Genomic DNA, 16,914 nt, shown 5'->3' on the forward strand with positions numbered 1-16,914 from the left:
CCATCCTTTACACAATTATCTTCATACTTTGTGTGTTCAAAGGGTCACAGGTCAAAACTACCAGGCCAGGATGTTCTATCTTTCACAAGTTTGCAATTTGATGTCATTTTGTATGGGCTCCAGATTTAGAGCAGAATTTGCATTCTAGCCCTCACAAAGACACATGCAAACACACATAGACATATATGTATGTACATATTATATATGTGTATACAGATATATCATTGATACATACATCATCTATGTATGTATACATACATAAGTGCATATATGTATTACGTGTGAATACATATACATACTATGTATATACATGTATATACATACCTTTATATATACATATATACAAATACATATGTATGTGCATACACACACACATACATATATACACACACATATACATACACACACACACACACACACACACACCACATATCTTCTGGAACTACTTAACTTTTCCAAGTCTTAAACTTTTCATATATATATTGAGTATTCTTTATTACATACGTGTGTGTACATATGCCACTCACCGCATATTCAGAGAGACCTGAGAATGACTCACATATTGTAAGAACTCAATTAAAACATTGTTTCTTTTTTTTTTTTGAAAGATGGAGAAAATATTGAAAGGTATTGTTTCTATTCCAGTAAGCAGAAACAAGAAAAACTAAAACATCCGTATAAATTAAGAGCGTGTATGTGGAGGGGGAAGTGACATAGATTTCCTGGTTCATGAATGTGTATGAGACCGTGGCCTGATATTAACCCCGAGTTCCAAAGCCAGGTCCCATTGGGCACACTCATAAATGCGTCTAACCTTTCAGTGCCCACACAATAAATGGGTAAATTCAGTTACTTTGTTGATTATGCACCCATCTGCATGCACATCCCCCACCTCTGAAAAGTCTGGCGCTGGAAATATAGCCAATAATAAAGTTGTCTAGATGGGTAATATTTCTTGCTCAGTTACTGATGACAGTCAGTACGGATTTTTAATTCCATGCCCGTGACCCACTGTAGGCCCCCTCAAAGCCTGCAGCGGTGTTTCAACCTGGTGGCTCAAAGTAAAAGCTTTGCCACTAGACGGTGACATCCATGAAATAAGTCCTGTTCACACGTCAGAAGCAATGACTAGCATCTTTGCCTACCTCTTTCCCAGCCGTTAGGTAAATGTAGGTATCCTTCACGGGATGAGGAACAAGCTTGTAGAACACAGGCGTTTCTTCTTTGATTTCATAGATGACCTCTGGACAATTTGAAGTCAAATTCTCACCAAGAACAACCTTTTGTTTTTCAAAAAAAAAAAAAAAGAAAAGAAAAGAAAAGAAAGAAAGAAATATAATTTCTGATAAGTATTCCGAATACCAAGATAATAAGAGCCATAGCTTAACCCTACAGTCACATCCTTTGCACCATCTACAAGCATACCCCTACTCTGAAAAACCCTTCCCTGGAAATATAGCCAAGCATAAAATTATCTAGCTGGGCGCTGGTGGTGTACACCTTTAATCCCAGCACTGGAAGGCAGAGGCGGTGCATCTCTGCAGCTTTGAGGCTAGCTTGGTCTATAGAGAGAGTTCCAGGACAGCCAGGGCAGTTAGAGAAAGCCAGTCTTGACAAACCAAAACTAAAAATAACATTGTCTAAGTAGGTAATATTTCTTGCTTCATATTTATTTATATATGAAATATATAAATATAATTAGGTGAGAGAATATATTCCCTTATCACCTCTTGTAACTCCATCTTGAACAAGGCTGACAATAGCAAGCAAGCATAGCGTATCTGTTTGGGCAGAAGACAAAGTCACCAAAAACTCACTGAAAACCCACCCTTCAACTCTGGGGCAGTACTCTCACATGTGGAAGGAAGCTTGTTCCGATAATTTCTGACCAGACCTGGCTTGACCAGAAACAACAGGTAACAGCTTCCTTAGTATCATGCCAAGAGTGACCTTGAAACCAAGGCACTGTCCGCTTAACATATATTTGCATGGGTTAATCTGTGGCTCCTCTTGGTTCTACATAGTCATGCATTTTAAAGTAACCCTGACAAGTTCACCGGCATAGACAAGTGTGTACGTGTTTACATATAAAATAGAAGCAGGTGTGGATCAGTATTCTGTAGTTTGGCAATTAGACACCTGAGTGTCATTCATCTTCAGTCAACAAACATTTAGTGATCACCTCTGTACTGTTTGGGGGTTGGGAAAAGAGCCATGGACACAATGGGCTATGGGGCAGAGCAGATCAGGGAAAGAAATCCTCCCTCATGAAGCGTACAATGCATGGGAGGTGGGGGATGGGCGGTGGCCTCATCCGTAAGCTTGGACTAATAATCACAGGGACAGTGGGCACTGAAGTAATGCCACAAAGCGGAGGGCACAGGTCCTTCAGCCTGCAAGGAGGGAAGAAGCCGTCGAGGACTTGGAACACAAGGGTAACAAAGCAATGAGTCATTGTGCAGGCCCATGTGTGCAGGTCAGGTGAGCTACAGCTGTCACCTTGGAGACTGGAGACTTGGGATGGGGACCTGCATTAGACCTGGCTTTATCATTAAGTGTCTGTGCCACTCTGAACTAACATGTTGTTTAACCTTCCAGACTACCATTTCCTCGTCTATAAACTGGGGCCAATAATGCCTTACTTTGTAGTTATGTTAAGAGCCAAGGAAGAATCATGAGGCACTTAGCATGTAACCGGTACCCAATGCATTATAATAGCCCATGGCTAGATTGAAGGTTCCCTTTGGGTAGGGACCATGTTCTAACCATCCTCACATCTGCTTACCCATCCAGTTCAGTACTTTAAAAAGCAACTCTCTTGTCAGTTGGAAGACATCCAGACATATCACCTAAACTCACACTTTTATGCAAAGTTTTTAAAGATTTTTCTGTGTGTTGGGGGGCAGGGTGAGGGTGTGTGTATGTGAGCATGGAGGTCAAAGGGTTAACTTGTAGGGGATGGTTCTTTCTTTCCATTATATGGGTCTCAGGCATTGAACTCAGGTTTCCAAGCTTAGCAACAAGCTCTCTTACCTCCTGAGCCATCTTATAGGCCCAATGCTCACATTTTGACCATGGTGGACATTAGTTATATAGCATATGTGTCTTGAAAAGAAAAAAAGTTAACACCTAAGATTCTTCTTGGACAAAGCTACACTCATGTATCCAACTGAACATGCCTAACCCAGCACACCCTTACAGACCCCTGCATTTGCTGTTTCTTCACTAACTCTCTATCAGCTGGTTACAGGGGGCAGCTTCTGGCACCCATCAGCGCCTGGTACTGCTTCTGAGTCCTCGGGGGATTTGGTGTGACTAATCACTGGACATTTCAGCAAGTGTGGCAGCAGCTCAGGAAAAGTCAATCTCACTAACCAAATACATTAAATATGACTTTTTTTTTTAATTCCCTTTTAAAATAGCGACAGTTAGGTCTCAGAGATGTGGGACAGAGCTGTGGCTCATTTGAAAGGGACTCTAAAGCTGTGCTTTGCAAGATAGTGGCCACTAACCACATAGGGCTGTTTAAATTTAATTGAAGGAGCCAGGCAGTGTGGCGCACACCTTTAATCCCAGCACTCGGGAGGCAGAGGCAGGAGGATCTCTGTGAGTTTGAGGGCCAGGATAGTCTACGAATCCACACAGAAAAACCCTATCTTGAAAAACAAAAAAACAAAAAAAAAAAAAAAAAAAAAAAAATTCAATTGTAAATTTGATTTCGCATTCATTCTAGTCATATTTCAAATACTCAGCAGTCACCCATAGCTAGCGCTCTTGCACTGGTACGTGCAGGTGTGAAATAATCCCATGGCACAGAAGGTTCTCCTGAACACGGCTGCCCTACAGAAAAGAGTTAAAAGGCTGGGACCAAGAGGGTGGGCAGGCACCGAGCCCATAAGTAGTAAGCTTGCCAGGACTTGCCTAACTCATAACTAACTCATAAGCTACACTGTGGCTGAGCTCAGAATTTAAACACCTGCCATGGTTCTGGAAAGGGTGATTTAGAAGGAAAGAGAGGAAGCTCAAACAGCAACAAAAAGATTGACAAAGACACCAGGTCAGGCCTTAGGAAAGATGCTGCTTCAGTCCTGCTTCAGGAAGGCATCCCGTCAAACACATCCCTCCCTCAGGGAAGTTCCCTGTGCCAAATTCCCAACACTAACCCTCCACCCGAACCCAATCAAATCTTCCATGCTAACATCCACAGAGAACAAGCTAAATGACACCTAGGCAAACAGGCAAGTCCACAATGGGAGACCCTGCAGGTCCCAGAACCTGGCTTTTCAGTGAGCCAGTGGGAGAGATTAAAGTGTGTGTGTGTGTAGGGTGTGTGTGTATATAGTGTGTGTGTGTGTGTGTGTACAGTGTGTGTGTATGTATGTAGGGTATGTGTATGTATATGTGTGTGTGTAGGGTGTGTGTGTGTGTAGTGTGTGTGTAGTGTATGTATGTGTAGGGTGTGTGTGTATAGTGTGTGTGTATGTGTGTGTGTACAGTGTGTGTATGTGTATAGTGTGTGTATGTGTGTAGGGTATGTGTGTGTATATGTGTGTGTGTAGGGTGTGTGTGTGTAGTGTGTGTGTGTACAGTGTGTGTGTACAGTGTGTGTATGTGTGTGTGTAGGGTGTGTATGTAGGGTGTGTGTGTAGGGTGTGTATGTGTGTGTGTAGGGTGTGTGTGTGTGTAGTGTGTGTGTAGTGTGTGTGTAGTGTGTGTGTATGTGTAGTCTGTGTGTGTACTGTGTGTGTGTACAGTGTGTGTATGTGTGTGTAGGGTATGTGTGTATGTGTGTAGGGTGTGTGTATAGGGTATGTGTGTAGGGTATGTGTGTATGTGTGTAGGGTGTGTGTGTAGGGTGTGTGGGTGTGTAGGGTGTGTATAGGGTGTGTGTAGGGTGTGTTCTAGGTAAGAGGCACCCAATGTGTTCCAGACACCAACTTGAACCAAATAATTTTAAGCGTATTTTTAATCAATTGTGAAATTTCGGCTATATTCAGTAGATAATCCTAAGGAATTACAGATAATTTTGTTAACTGTGATAATGACATTACAATCACAGTTGGGAACATGATAATAATTTCTCAGAGAGGCATAATGAAATACATCGGGGTAAATGTCATAGTGTCTGGAATTTGCTTTAAAATAAGAGACATAATTTAGAGAAGACACCATCACTCATCCATGTTGTGAGTGGGGGGCCACACAGCCACTCTCACAGGGGCCTGAGCCATCTACCCAGCACAGCTGGCATACACAGGAGGGCTGCGACACAAATCTGTTTACTTGACACCTTGAAGAGGCAGCAGCATCCTTCAACATTCCCAATTAGGGCAGGGAAACCTTTCTAAAACTCCAGTGTTAGCAGGTAGGCTTTGCCAGGGCTTACTAACAATTTTCTGAACAAGTTCCTTGGCATAGTCTGCTCACCATAGATGTGGGGTGTGAACAGGCATGAATCCAGGATAGTGGAATTAAGACCTATCTGGAAGACAATCTAGCATGAAAATTTTGAAGCATGTATTCTTGGACACTGGTGTGCATGTGTGCGCGCGTGTGCGCTGCGTGTGTGTGTGTGTGTGTGTGTGTGTGTGTGTTGACATATATTCACTGTAACATCTTGTTGTAAGTGAAATTCTAAAACTACCTAAATATCGATAACACGGAATTATGTAAACAATAGGGCTATAAAAACAATATTATAAAAATAAATTGGGTTAGGTAAATAGTAGTGTAAAAAGTGGGGTACTTTCAGCCATCAAAATACCAGGAAAGTGCTTTTATTGTTCACACAGTATTTTAGCATGTTACAGTAAATATATGCATATAAATACAACTGTTTCTATATACATATGTTTAGCATGTTACATGTTCGATAAAAATGGGAGAGAGGAAAGGCTATCCCCATTTTGCTTGTAGAGAGATGTAAGTTCTTGTTAGAAAGCTACCCATGAAACTTCTCCTGTTGGTTGCACTGAGAGCCTGGAATGGGAAGTTAGGAATGCATGGTCTGCACTCTGTACTCCTTCGGTTGTTAAGGATTTTAAACAATGTCCGTGTATTATTTTTAGAAACAAAGGCACAAGGTCTCATGCACAGTGGCACACGCCATTAATTCCAGTACTAGGAAGGCAGAGGCCGGCAGACCTCTTCCATCAAAAGTTGAGGCTAGCCTTATCTACATTAGGGAGTTTCAGGCCAACCAGGACTACAAAGTGAGATTCTGTCTCAAAAATGATAAATAATCTTAAAATGTAAAAATGTCTGAAGGTGAGTGCATCAAACTGCTTTTTCTTTTGGCCAGACTATGCCGACAGTGACCTCCACATGCTGGAGAGACATAATAGAAGTTTTCAGTTTTATTCCAAAGGTCCCCAAATGCACTACACCAAGAAGAGCCTGGGACATCTGCTTGTGCGGTCCTCAGTCTCATCGCTCATGGATTAGCTCTGGTTTCCCCTGACATCTCCCAGTCCACCCAGACCAGGGGTACAGGGGACAACCTCAGGGACTTTCAGTGGCAGAGTGCATGAGGATATCCATGCAGGGGGTGGGGTGGGGGGAGGGGAAAGCCCACGGAGATGAGAGCAGGGGCAGCACTCCTCCTTGGCCCAGTTTAGCTGGGCAGCTTTGGAAAAGGAACAGGATCAGAGGAACAGTGCAGGCAGGAGCCATGAGTCACAGCAACCCAAAATGGGTGGAATTGTGCATAAGAGAAACCTCATCCAATTCACACAGCTCACTGCTAGGGCATGAGGGGTTTATTTATTGCTTCCAGCATACGACCTTAATATAGATCTAATCTGAAGTCACTCCGCGCTTCCTCTGGGTATGTTCTTACGTTCTCCTCATCTTCCAGCCTCACCTCCTCTGAGGAGCTCTCCTGGATTGCCTGCCTCTCTCCTGTGCCCACTGACTTCCTTTCTCCATCCCTCTTGTGTTCTTTGCAGCACTTAATTAGTCTCTGAAAGGACTTTACCATTGGACAATTAATGTACTTGTTTTCCACACCCCTCTGCCCCCCCCCCCGACACACAGCAGGCTTCTGTCTCTGTCGTTGCTGCTTTGAAACCCTGGCTGTCCTAGAACTCACCGTGTAACCCAGGCTGACCTCCAACTCCCAGAGACCTTCCTGCTTCTGCCTCCTGAGGGCTGGGATTAGCACACACAGCTCTTTCAAATCACCTTTAGACCCAACTAACCAGAACAGTGCCTGGGACAGAAAAGGCTTCAGAGAAGTATTTATTAAATTAAGCGCAACTCTGTTAGCATTCGAGATTTTGTAAAGCTCGTCACACTCTTTCTGTAGAAAACAAATGTCCCCTGATGGAGAATTTCAGTTCGGGTCAACATACTGTCTCTCCTAACATCTTCCTGAAGCCTCATGGTAGGCTATTAACTAGCCCTGAGGTTTTTGTTGCATTAAAAACAAACAAACAAACAAACAAAAAAAACCCGAAACCAAACCAAACAAAAAAACCCCAAAAAACAAAAAAAAAACAAAACCTCCCATCCATGCTGCTAAAATTGAACAAGCAGAGATTTCCACATCACAGTCACAGGACAGCTCTGTGCCACATGGTAAAGATGAAGAGAAAGGGGGGGGGGACTAAGCAAAACAGTAAGTATTTCTTTGTTCCTTTCTGACTGTCATGAGATAGAGCCATGTTGACAGAGCTGTTTCAAGCCAAACTTCTCTTATCTCGCCTTCTCTGAAGCTGGTCTGTAGAAGAGTAAATGAACCAATTGTCTCGTTTGTCCTTTCAATAAGATGGTTTTTGAGAAATGTTGAGGAGACTCCCCTATACGCACAAAGCGATTATCTAATGCTATGCCGAGGGCCTTCTCAGTCAGGAATAATGAAGATGTAACATAAGACGGAGGTGTCCAGTCTTCACGATATGTAGTTAGAGAAGTACATGGCCTGAACTCTGAGTTCTAGGCTTGGATATGACTTGAGAGTAACTGTTCCAAGTCAGGGACTCACAGGCTGGAAGGTGTGAAATAAAGTGAAGTTGAAATAAGCTCCATATGACATTCTACACAGCCAACCACGGAGCCCATTTCCAAGCTTGACACTTCCTGTGGTTTCTACTATGTGGTTCATTACCTTCGCTCAGCCCCCACCCCCAGCAGCCCTGGGCCTGTCCTGGGTTCTTTTTTTTTTTTTTTTTTTTTTCCTCCTATTTTTACATTCTGTGGGAGTTCTGTAATATATTACACTTTAAAACTCTCTTATGTTCACTTGACAACCTTAATAGCCAGAAGTCATGCGAGAGCCTTGAGGAATTTCTAGTTGAATTCTGGAATTGACTTGATTTTATTCTATGGTTTGTTAAAATGAAGAGCCATTTGCACAGTTCAGTATTGACAGTCCTGGTAACCTTGCTGGGTCTGATGAAGCTGACAGATACCCTTTTGCTGGTTATGTGGACAGGGTATGACATAGTTTCCTGTGCCTTGCACCCTATCTCAGTACCAAGGAAGTTGGAAAACCCTACTTCTCCTATCTGGGCCATTCAAGCAATGTGGCCATGGACTGTTTACTGTTCCTCAAAAGGAGCCCACTGGGGGAAATCCGGGCTCTACTGGGAGTGCAGAGGTCCCCCAGGATCCACTGGCAGCCCCAAGGAGAGGGGCTCATCTATCGGCTGCCAGAAACTGGCCCCAAATAGGAACAAACTAAAAACCACAGAAACCATAGGCCCTGCTCGGAAAACCTCAAACACGGGTGTCTTGGGATCAGCCCAGACACCCCAGTGTCAGACAGGAAAGTTCACTGCTCGTCCCAAGCACTCTGTCAAGCTCGAGAGGTTACATTGCAACCGTAAATGCAGTTTTGCTGGGGGATAAAAGCTTGGAGTCTGGGGACAGATCATTTCTGTCCCAATCACCTTAAACGGGCTACCTAACTCTCTAAAGCCCCAGGATTTCTCCTTGATAAAGTGGGAATGGTCATAATATTGACTTATACAGATGAAATGAATTAACCCATGCAGACGCCGATTCTGATGGTGGGTGCATTGGAAAAGCTCAGAAATGGCGGCTCTTATTATTCCTCGCCCACTACTTTATCTTTTATGCTTGTAAGAAAGGTTAATGGGCATGCAAGAACTTACAGATTTCAAATTTCAGGCATATCCCCCTATTACTTATTGTATCACCTGGAAAAGTTCAAACTCTACCACCCTGCCCTTGAGATAAGGAGTCCATTCTACATGCAGCAGAGTCAGCCCAAAGGGATCCGAATCATGTGACAGACACTAACACAGTTGGAAAGCGATATGGCGTGTGTTCCCTGGATGGCATACCCCATGTGACACGTGCCATGTGGATTTTCAAACACTGAATCCCAAGTCAGCACACTTTCTGCTGATTTCACTGGGGATGCTGATAATAATAATAATAATAATAATAATAATAATAATAATAATAATAAAAAAAAAACACCGTTGCCTATAATCGTATCCAGAAAGGATGCAAAATGGGGAAATGATGGGGTTGGTATGGACACGACTTGCTACATGAGCAGAACACCTGCTGAGAAATTGGTGGGGTAGAACCTTTAAGTTCCGTATTTGTTCAGTTCCCCCACCAAGGGCAGTAAAGGCGACAGCAGGACATAAAGCCTCTAGGTTTTTCATGACTCAGCATTGAAATCTTACCTTTGGAGGTAGTATTGTCTTCCTGGGGGTACTCTTTAAAAAATTGATCCAGTGTCTCGGCTCAAGCTCAAAATTGTGTTCCCGTATAACAGAACACGATAGAGCTATTTAAAAATACTGTTTACAAAGGGTTTGCAGCAGCATTTTAATATAAGCCTCTTCCCTCATTAGCTGAAGAAAAGAAGGGTAGAGAACTGGATAGGGTCTGACCTCAACTATGTAAAAAAAGAATCCAAAATGCTGACAGCAGTTGCCTCTGCGTGACGCAATCAAGGATCATTTTTTTTTCCTTTGCCTTCCTCTTATCCCCCCTCCCCCCACCCTGCAACTCTCTGTGAGCCCTACAGTTCTTCCACAAGAAGGAAAAAAAAAAATATTTAAATAGCGTGAGGTTTAAAATGGCACCAAATTATATTAAAACTCCATGAGGTTTGCAGAGATTGAAGAAGTCGAGTTTTTATTCGTGGTGGTAAAAACAGCAACTGGCTGCCAGATGCCAGCCTCCTACCCAAGTCAGGCATACACTACGATGCCCGACAAATGTCAAAACGCCTTCCCCCCTGGTCATTACAAAACTGACGAGTCAGGCTGTGGGTGATCCAAGCCCTTTCTCCTCCTCCTCATTTGAACCTCCACATTGCAGCTTAGAAGCCAAGCGTGTACCTCTCAGTGTGCATCTTCCCTAACAGTTCTGGAGACAGTGTGGCCAGGGAGAGGTGAGGTGCTTTTGAATAGAGGGACCTAGGTGTTACCTACGCCTGATCCTGGATTCTGGGGAGGGAGGGTCTCCAGGTAATTTCAGGGACTACATCCAAGCACCTGCACACGGGACACAAGGAGTCTGAAGGGCATCACCATGCTGTCCATGTGTGGAGCTGGGAGGTAGATAGCAGGCTTTGAACCCTCACAACCTCCTACTATGGGAGGGAGTTGCCCCGAGAGACAGAGTGGGGGAGTGGTTGATCCTCATGAGGTAAACATGGGGTCGGGCCAGAGGTCCCATCAACCATGGAATCTCAGCGGTCCTGGGACTCCCTCCCAACACACCCTCCACTTGCTGGGAGCCCCCAAAGGAGGTGTTTGGAAGCTGAGGCAAGGTCCCCATAGCTGGGGGATACGTATCCAGCTTCTGAAGTTGCTCCAGGTTCAAATCCCTGCACTGCCTTTTGTAACCTTGGCCAGTCACTCAACAACGCTAGGCCTCCCTTCTTCCATCTGTAAAATGGGGTTGTAGGAGAGCTAAATTAGTTAGAGGTAGAGGGACCTAACTTGCAGGAGACACCATAAAAGTGCTAAGTCACAAGACAAAAACAAAATGCCCCTCTCTCCTTGTTAATTGAACCCTAAAAATGAGACTACAGATGGGGAGGGTCTTCAAGTGGTACTCCATATAGATCCTGAGGACCTTGAGGCTCAATGTTAATTGCCTCTCCATTAATAGCATGAAGCTGCAGCTTGATCCCAGCCCCTGGCTTCCAGCAAGACTGAAGTTCGGACAGCTGTACAGCAAGGCTGAATTGAACCCACAGGACAGGGAAGCCAGGCCATCCCATGGGTAACTATTTATAGGCAAGTGTTCCTTCACCTCCGATTCTCCAATGTGACAGTCTGGTAGGCTCAGCTTGGGGAAACAGTGTTCTTGTCAAAACACTTGTCAAAAACATCCCAAATCTGAAGAGATAATTGGTAAGGAGACCCAGGAAGGATGGCTAGAAAATTATTCTGCAGGGTTAATGGGTCTGATTGGCCTGACCAGGTTAGTATGTCCATGGGCATCCCTGGGTGGCAACTGTGCAATAATTGTTGAGCATCTACCTCTCCTTTCCCCTAGCATAACAGGAAAGATGATCAATGTATATTTTAAAAGAATGTGTACACAAATTCCCTCCCATATGTTACTGGGTTTCCTCCAAAGGAAACAGATTCAATCAAATGCCTACCCAGCACTCGGCACCATGTCAGGCTGAGGGGATTCATGGCCCCCTTTCCAGGAAGATTAATACCAAGTTGGCAGGGCAAATATGAACCACAGCGGCTAGGTATCAAGGCAAGACTTCCTTAACAAGTCAAAAGATGGTGCTGGTGGTGTGTAGCTCAGGGGACAGGGAAAACCAGATTCTTCTAGGGGCCTGGACAGCAACGAAGAGAAGGAGTTTGACTCAAACACAGAGGACTCAGTAAATCACAGAAAGGGGGAGGGGAGGGGAGGGGAGGGAAGAGAGAGGAGAGAGGAGGGAAGAGAGAGGAGAGAGGAGAGGAGAGATCAGGCTGGGAGTAGGTATGATCCAAGTGTGGACACAGGACTACACAGTGGCATGTATGTATACAAGCTTGGTTGGAGGGAGGCTATGGGTGCAAAGACAGAGAGTTACAGGCCATCAGATGAGCAAAGGGTTCTTCGGGCCTGCCTAGTATAATCTCATTTTACAGCTGGAGAAATGGAGGCTAAGAGCGGCTAAACGAACTGCCTAAGGCACCGCTAGCTGAAGCGGGACAGATGCTGGGAAAACAGCCCTGCCAGTATTCAATTAAGAATCGGAGCCGAGAGTCAACCGAGAGGTCAAGCAGTGTCCAGGGTGAATGATCGCATCCCAGCTACTGTCACTGCAGGCCACCCGAGACCTGCAATTCATGCTTGCTAATGATGCTGACAAGAGGAGCACCGCATAATTTCAGACGAGTCCCTTGGTGGTTCTGAGTTGACTTTCTCCTCCTCTGTGCTGCCCCCCCCCCCCGAAGTAAAAAAAAAAAATCTTGACTTGACCGGGGGATGGTCCATACGGTGGGGGTGGAGGGGAGAACAGTCTTATGAGACGAAAGTCCTGGGGAGTCCCCAAGAGTGTCAGGTCTGTCACCTCTCCTTGGCATATGTAGGCACAAAGGGCAGAAAGCAAACCCCCTGTGTGTGGGGGGGGGAGTGGGCACACCTGTCTTTTATTATTCTTCTTTCTTCTCAGGCCTGCAATGGCTCATCTCTTTGAAGGTGTGAGAAATCAGGCACTTGATAACATTTCCAGTGTAAAGGACAGAGAACTGACTCAGGAAGGTGAGTCGGGATGGGGTAGGGGCTAGACCTGCATCCATCTCACCCAGCAGCTTTGCGTCAGGAGAGGGGCAGGGTGTGGCTCATCCCCAAAGTGCAGGTGACCGGTGCCTCATTATGGGCTGAGGTGGTGGTAGGAGAGGGGACTACATATGGCTCTCTAAAAGTTTCCCCAAGTCTTTTCGGGGCAGGGTTCTCTATGATATTAACAAAGCAGTGTGAGAGGTAGCATCTTATGTAGAACTCAGGAACAGGTACCAAGTGGATCTTACTACAGACAGACATCTGAAGGACTACAGAGAAACCAACCTTAAGTAACTGGCCGTCCCCTGTCCCCAAGAACAAAACAGTCCTGTTCATCACCATGGTGCCATAAACAGCTGTCAGGTCAGAGTGGATCAATGTAGACGATGCAATTGGCTGGACCTGTTCGGGTCGATCCCCTTCTTTCTGTACAGGAATAAATAAGGAAGAAACGGTCATTTTTTTTTTTTAACTAAGTACTTTTCTTTATACTGATAAAATGCCACTCATGAACTCTTAGGACGTTTGCATTTCTGAACCCCAGATACATCCTCTTCAACAGGATCCTTGTTTTACCAACTGCTAACTCACCATGCTTGTCCAAGCCAGAGAAAGTGACGTTCTTAATTAACTGAGTATTCACATGTACTGATTGCCAGCACTGAGCTAGCCATCCACTTCAGGTGCCTAACTCGCGCGCGCGCACACACACACACACACACCCTCCCCTATTTGACATACGGAGCAGAATTTTACATTATTGCCAGGAGAAAACCCATTTCTGAATCCAGGCTGGACACTGTACTTTTTGTGGGGTTCTGTTGTAGTCCATCTTAGCTAGGCCTGGGCGAACATTTATCTCAGATATCCTATTGGGTGGCAGGATCCAATCAGCCGGGCAACACAGGGGAGGGACTCTGAATAGACAAGCCAGCGCGCTGTGAAGCCTGAAGACTAATAGAGGGCAGGAGGCAGATAGAGCTGGGGAGGGTGCTAAGACATAGTGACCCAGCTAATGAGGGACAGAGTAGAGCTGGGCCCTCAACTGACAGCATCTGTGTAAGAGGAAGTGAGAAGCCCAAACCCTCGACCTAAATGCATTTCGATTGTCTGAGGCTGTGAGCACATGCAACCCCATGCTTGCTCCCTCTCATTAATAAAGGCCCTCCCTCTGTAAACCCAGGGCCCAGAGAGAATCAACCAAAATGCCTTTTCCTTTTTGTTGAAAAAGAATGAAGGGCCCCATGCTGCTTCCTGCCTCCAACGACCGGAAGCTGAGTTTGTTCCACAAATCTCTGGAAGATAGGCAGCTGAGAGATCGCCGTTGCCCACTGCAGCTCCTGAACACAGTGTGATAACCACTTTATCCGCCAGAGCCCCGTTCCCAACTGTACTACGGGTTTCAAAGACATTTACATTCCAGCCAATGAGAGAGCCGGAAACTTCAGTTAGCATCAGGGTGGCTCCTGAAATGGGACTGTTTGGGGAGCAGAGAGGTGAGCAGGGGGAGTCCAGGGCTTATTAACTTCATTATATTATTGCCAACAGTGTTTATGTCTTTCAATTTATGTCTTATTAAATATTCATCCTTTTTAAACCCACCAACTTTCATTAACATCTAAACTAAATGGATTCATGGGCTAAATTGATTTGGGAAGGCTTTAAAGTTGCCATCTATATTTCTTTGTTGACGTTGTTCTGTGAGATAGCTTCCTCCAATGCCCATCACCTTTTTAAAGGAAGGAATGCCATAACTCATTTGCATAAAATATTCTACAGTCAACTCCTTGAAGACTTTTGGAATGCCACTAGAGACTTATTTTTCCCGTAGAAAAACAGTACATCTCTCACAGCTGGGGAAGGCGGGAGCTATCCTGTTAAGATTAAGTTAAGGGAAAAAGATCTCTGTGGGTCTGGGGACTGGAACAATAGACCACTGTTTAGATAAGGAAGCCTTGTGATTATGAGTAGAAGTTGGATGACCTTTAAGTTAAAAAAAAAAAGAAAGAAAGAAAGAAAAGAAAACCCCACATACACATCACACATCCTGACTTAAAATAAAACCAGAACTGACCAAATATAAGGTCAGTTTACCATTATGTTTTTTTTTTTTTAATGAAATATTTGAGTGTCACAAGGCTAAGTCAGAGAACTGGATATCATTCCTGAGCTTCTAGAATGTTCTCACACACTACTCTTATTTTTTAATAGTGGACTATACTTCTTGTCATCTCACAACACAAAAAGATTAAAGGCTGTGGTTATGGATTATCCAAAGTACCAAACGGGACTGGAGTCTTACGTCTGGTATGTAGTAGAAACCTAATAATGTTCCTATTCCAGTTAGCTCTGAACAACGATGTCATGGAGGCCTTCACTGGGGGTGGGTGAGACATCCTGCTTGCCAAAGATTGGCCTCAAATCTCACAGGCTGGTCAGAAGCTAAACAGGAACAAGGGGAAAATTGTTCCCAGATTTCTATCTTCTGTGTTCTAGAATTTTCCCTTTGACTTCTGCCTTCTTCTCAAAAGTTTTTCCAAACTAAGCCCATTAACACAGCTCCATAGTGTCATCCAGTCAATGCCATCACACTTGAGAGCCTGGTGGGACGAAACACATCACCTGGGACACTAGTCTGCCTTTGAACTCAATTCTCACTCCCTGGATGACCTGGGTGACTTATTTAATCTGTGTGGGACTTGGCTTTCTCAACTTCCTGACAAGGCCAATGTGCCTGACTGGTAGGCTAGCCGTGAAAAAGAATTTGTAAGTGATCATACAAGTAATACTGCTTAACACACCAGCATTTACAGTGTGCTATATGACATGAGTTTTATCACCTTTTTTTGACAAAGGCAGTATAAGACAGTGAACCCAACATGTATGTTGAGCCCGGGCCCTGTCAGTCTCTAGCTAAGTAACTTTAAACCTGTTGTTTTATTGTCTGTATCAGTGGGCCACAACCCCCTTGGGGTCACATATCAGATATTTACATTACAATTCATTACAGTAGCAAAATTACAGTTATGAAGCAGCCACAAAGTAATTTTAGGGTTTGGGATCATCACAAGGCGAAGAACTGTATTAAAGGGTTGCAGCGTCAGGAAGGTTGAAGACCACTGCCTATATCATGGAAGGGTTGATATTGACATTTCTTCTTGACAGTGGTTATAAGGACCAAATGAGTTAGCACATAAGCATCGGTAGAGTTCAGTGAAATGCCTGTGACACAGGTAAGCTGTGCTTGTTGTCACTGTTTGAAAATGCAAACAGTTGCTACCACGGACAAGGCAGTTGCTCCTACCATCGTTGCCAAAGGCCTCAAATTTCCTTCAGCTCACAATAACCCAAGCGGGGCAGAAACCACAATTGGTCCAACCAAATGGCAATTCCAGTCACCACTGCCAGACACATGCCCTCCTACCTCATAGAACTATGGGTGTTCATGCCCAGTGCTAGCTAGTGAGAGATAAGCCACTCCCTGGAAGGGTTCCTGGGAACAGCTATTCTAGAATAGAAAACTCTTAGGGTAAGCCATTGCCTCCTTCTCACACCTTCCCTTGGAATACAGCTGCATGATGTATATAGAACGTACAAAATTTATAGATGAATAAAAAGTAAGGAATATACGTCATGGGGAGAAAAGGCAAGACATTTTGCTTCCACCAAATCCAAGATGGAGGATGAAAACCAGCATGCTGAGATATATCACAGGAGAAAGAAACAGACGCCAGGTGCCTGGGACAGAACAGACGAAGTTCACAGTAGCTGTCACGGGCTCAGTCACTGTCAATTGGACTTTCTCAAATCGCTGATTAAGAAACAAGACTCCTAACTTGTTGGATCGGGCAGCTGGGAGGTCCTTAGACACAGCTGGAACTTTGCAGGGAATTGTGAGCCTGAAAGAAAACCGGAGCGAGGAGGCTTGGGCACCAGAAAACTAACGGCTGGTCTGGCTGAATGGAAATGGACTCTGTTATGTTGGAAACACAGAAACGGACAGGTCCCTGTGAATGGAGAAAGGAACCCTCAGACGGCCTTTATGTTCATTTCAGCAAATGAAAAGACAGGCCTCAGAGAAACCCCTCACAAAAGTGACGTTAGTATCTAGGGAGCCAAGCAGAAAGGGGGGAAATTGTGCAGGCAGCCTCTCCCCCCATCCAGAAATTGCTCTTACTCCCCCCC

General features: G+C 44.6%; 1 protein-coding gene across 2 annotated transcripts in view; it reads right to left on the reverse strand.

Annotated features, from left to right (window-relative positions):
• The window catches only part of Plxnc1 (plexin C1), a 144,163-nt gene that overhangs the window by 109,250 nt on the left and 17,999 nt on the right, over positions 1 to 16,914 (reverse strand). For both annotated transcript variants that reach the window (XM_051206264.1, XM_051206265.1), the window contains exons 2-3: positions 13,015 to 13,155; positions 1,146 to 1,280 (exon numbers count right to left, since the gene is read on the reverse strand). In XM_051206264.1, the coding sequence (XP_051062221.1) occupies positions 1,146 to 1,280; positions 13,015 to 13,155 (276 nt within the window). The remainder of the gene's footprint in view (positions 1 to 1,145; positions 1,281 to 13,014; positions 13,156 to 16,914) is intronic.

Source organism: Phodopus roborovskii, unplaced genomic scaffold, assembly GCF_943737965.1.
Source record: "Phodopus roborovskii unplaced genomic scaffold, PHOROB, whole genome shotgun sequence".
Taxonomy (NCBI): domain Eukaryota; kingdom Metazoa; phylum Chordata; class Mammalia; order Rodentia; family Cricetidae; genus Phodopus; species Phodopus roborovskii.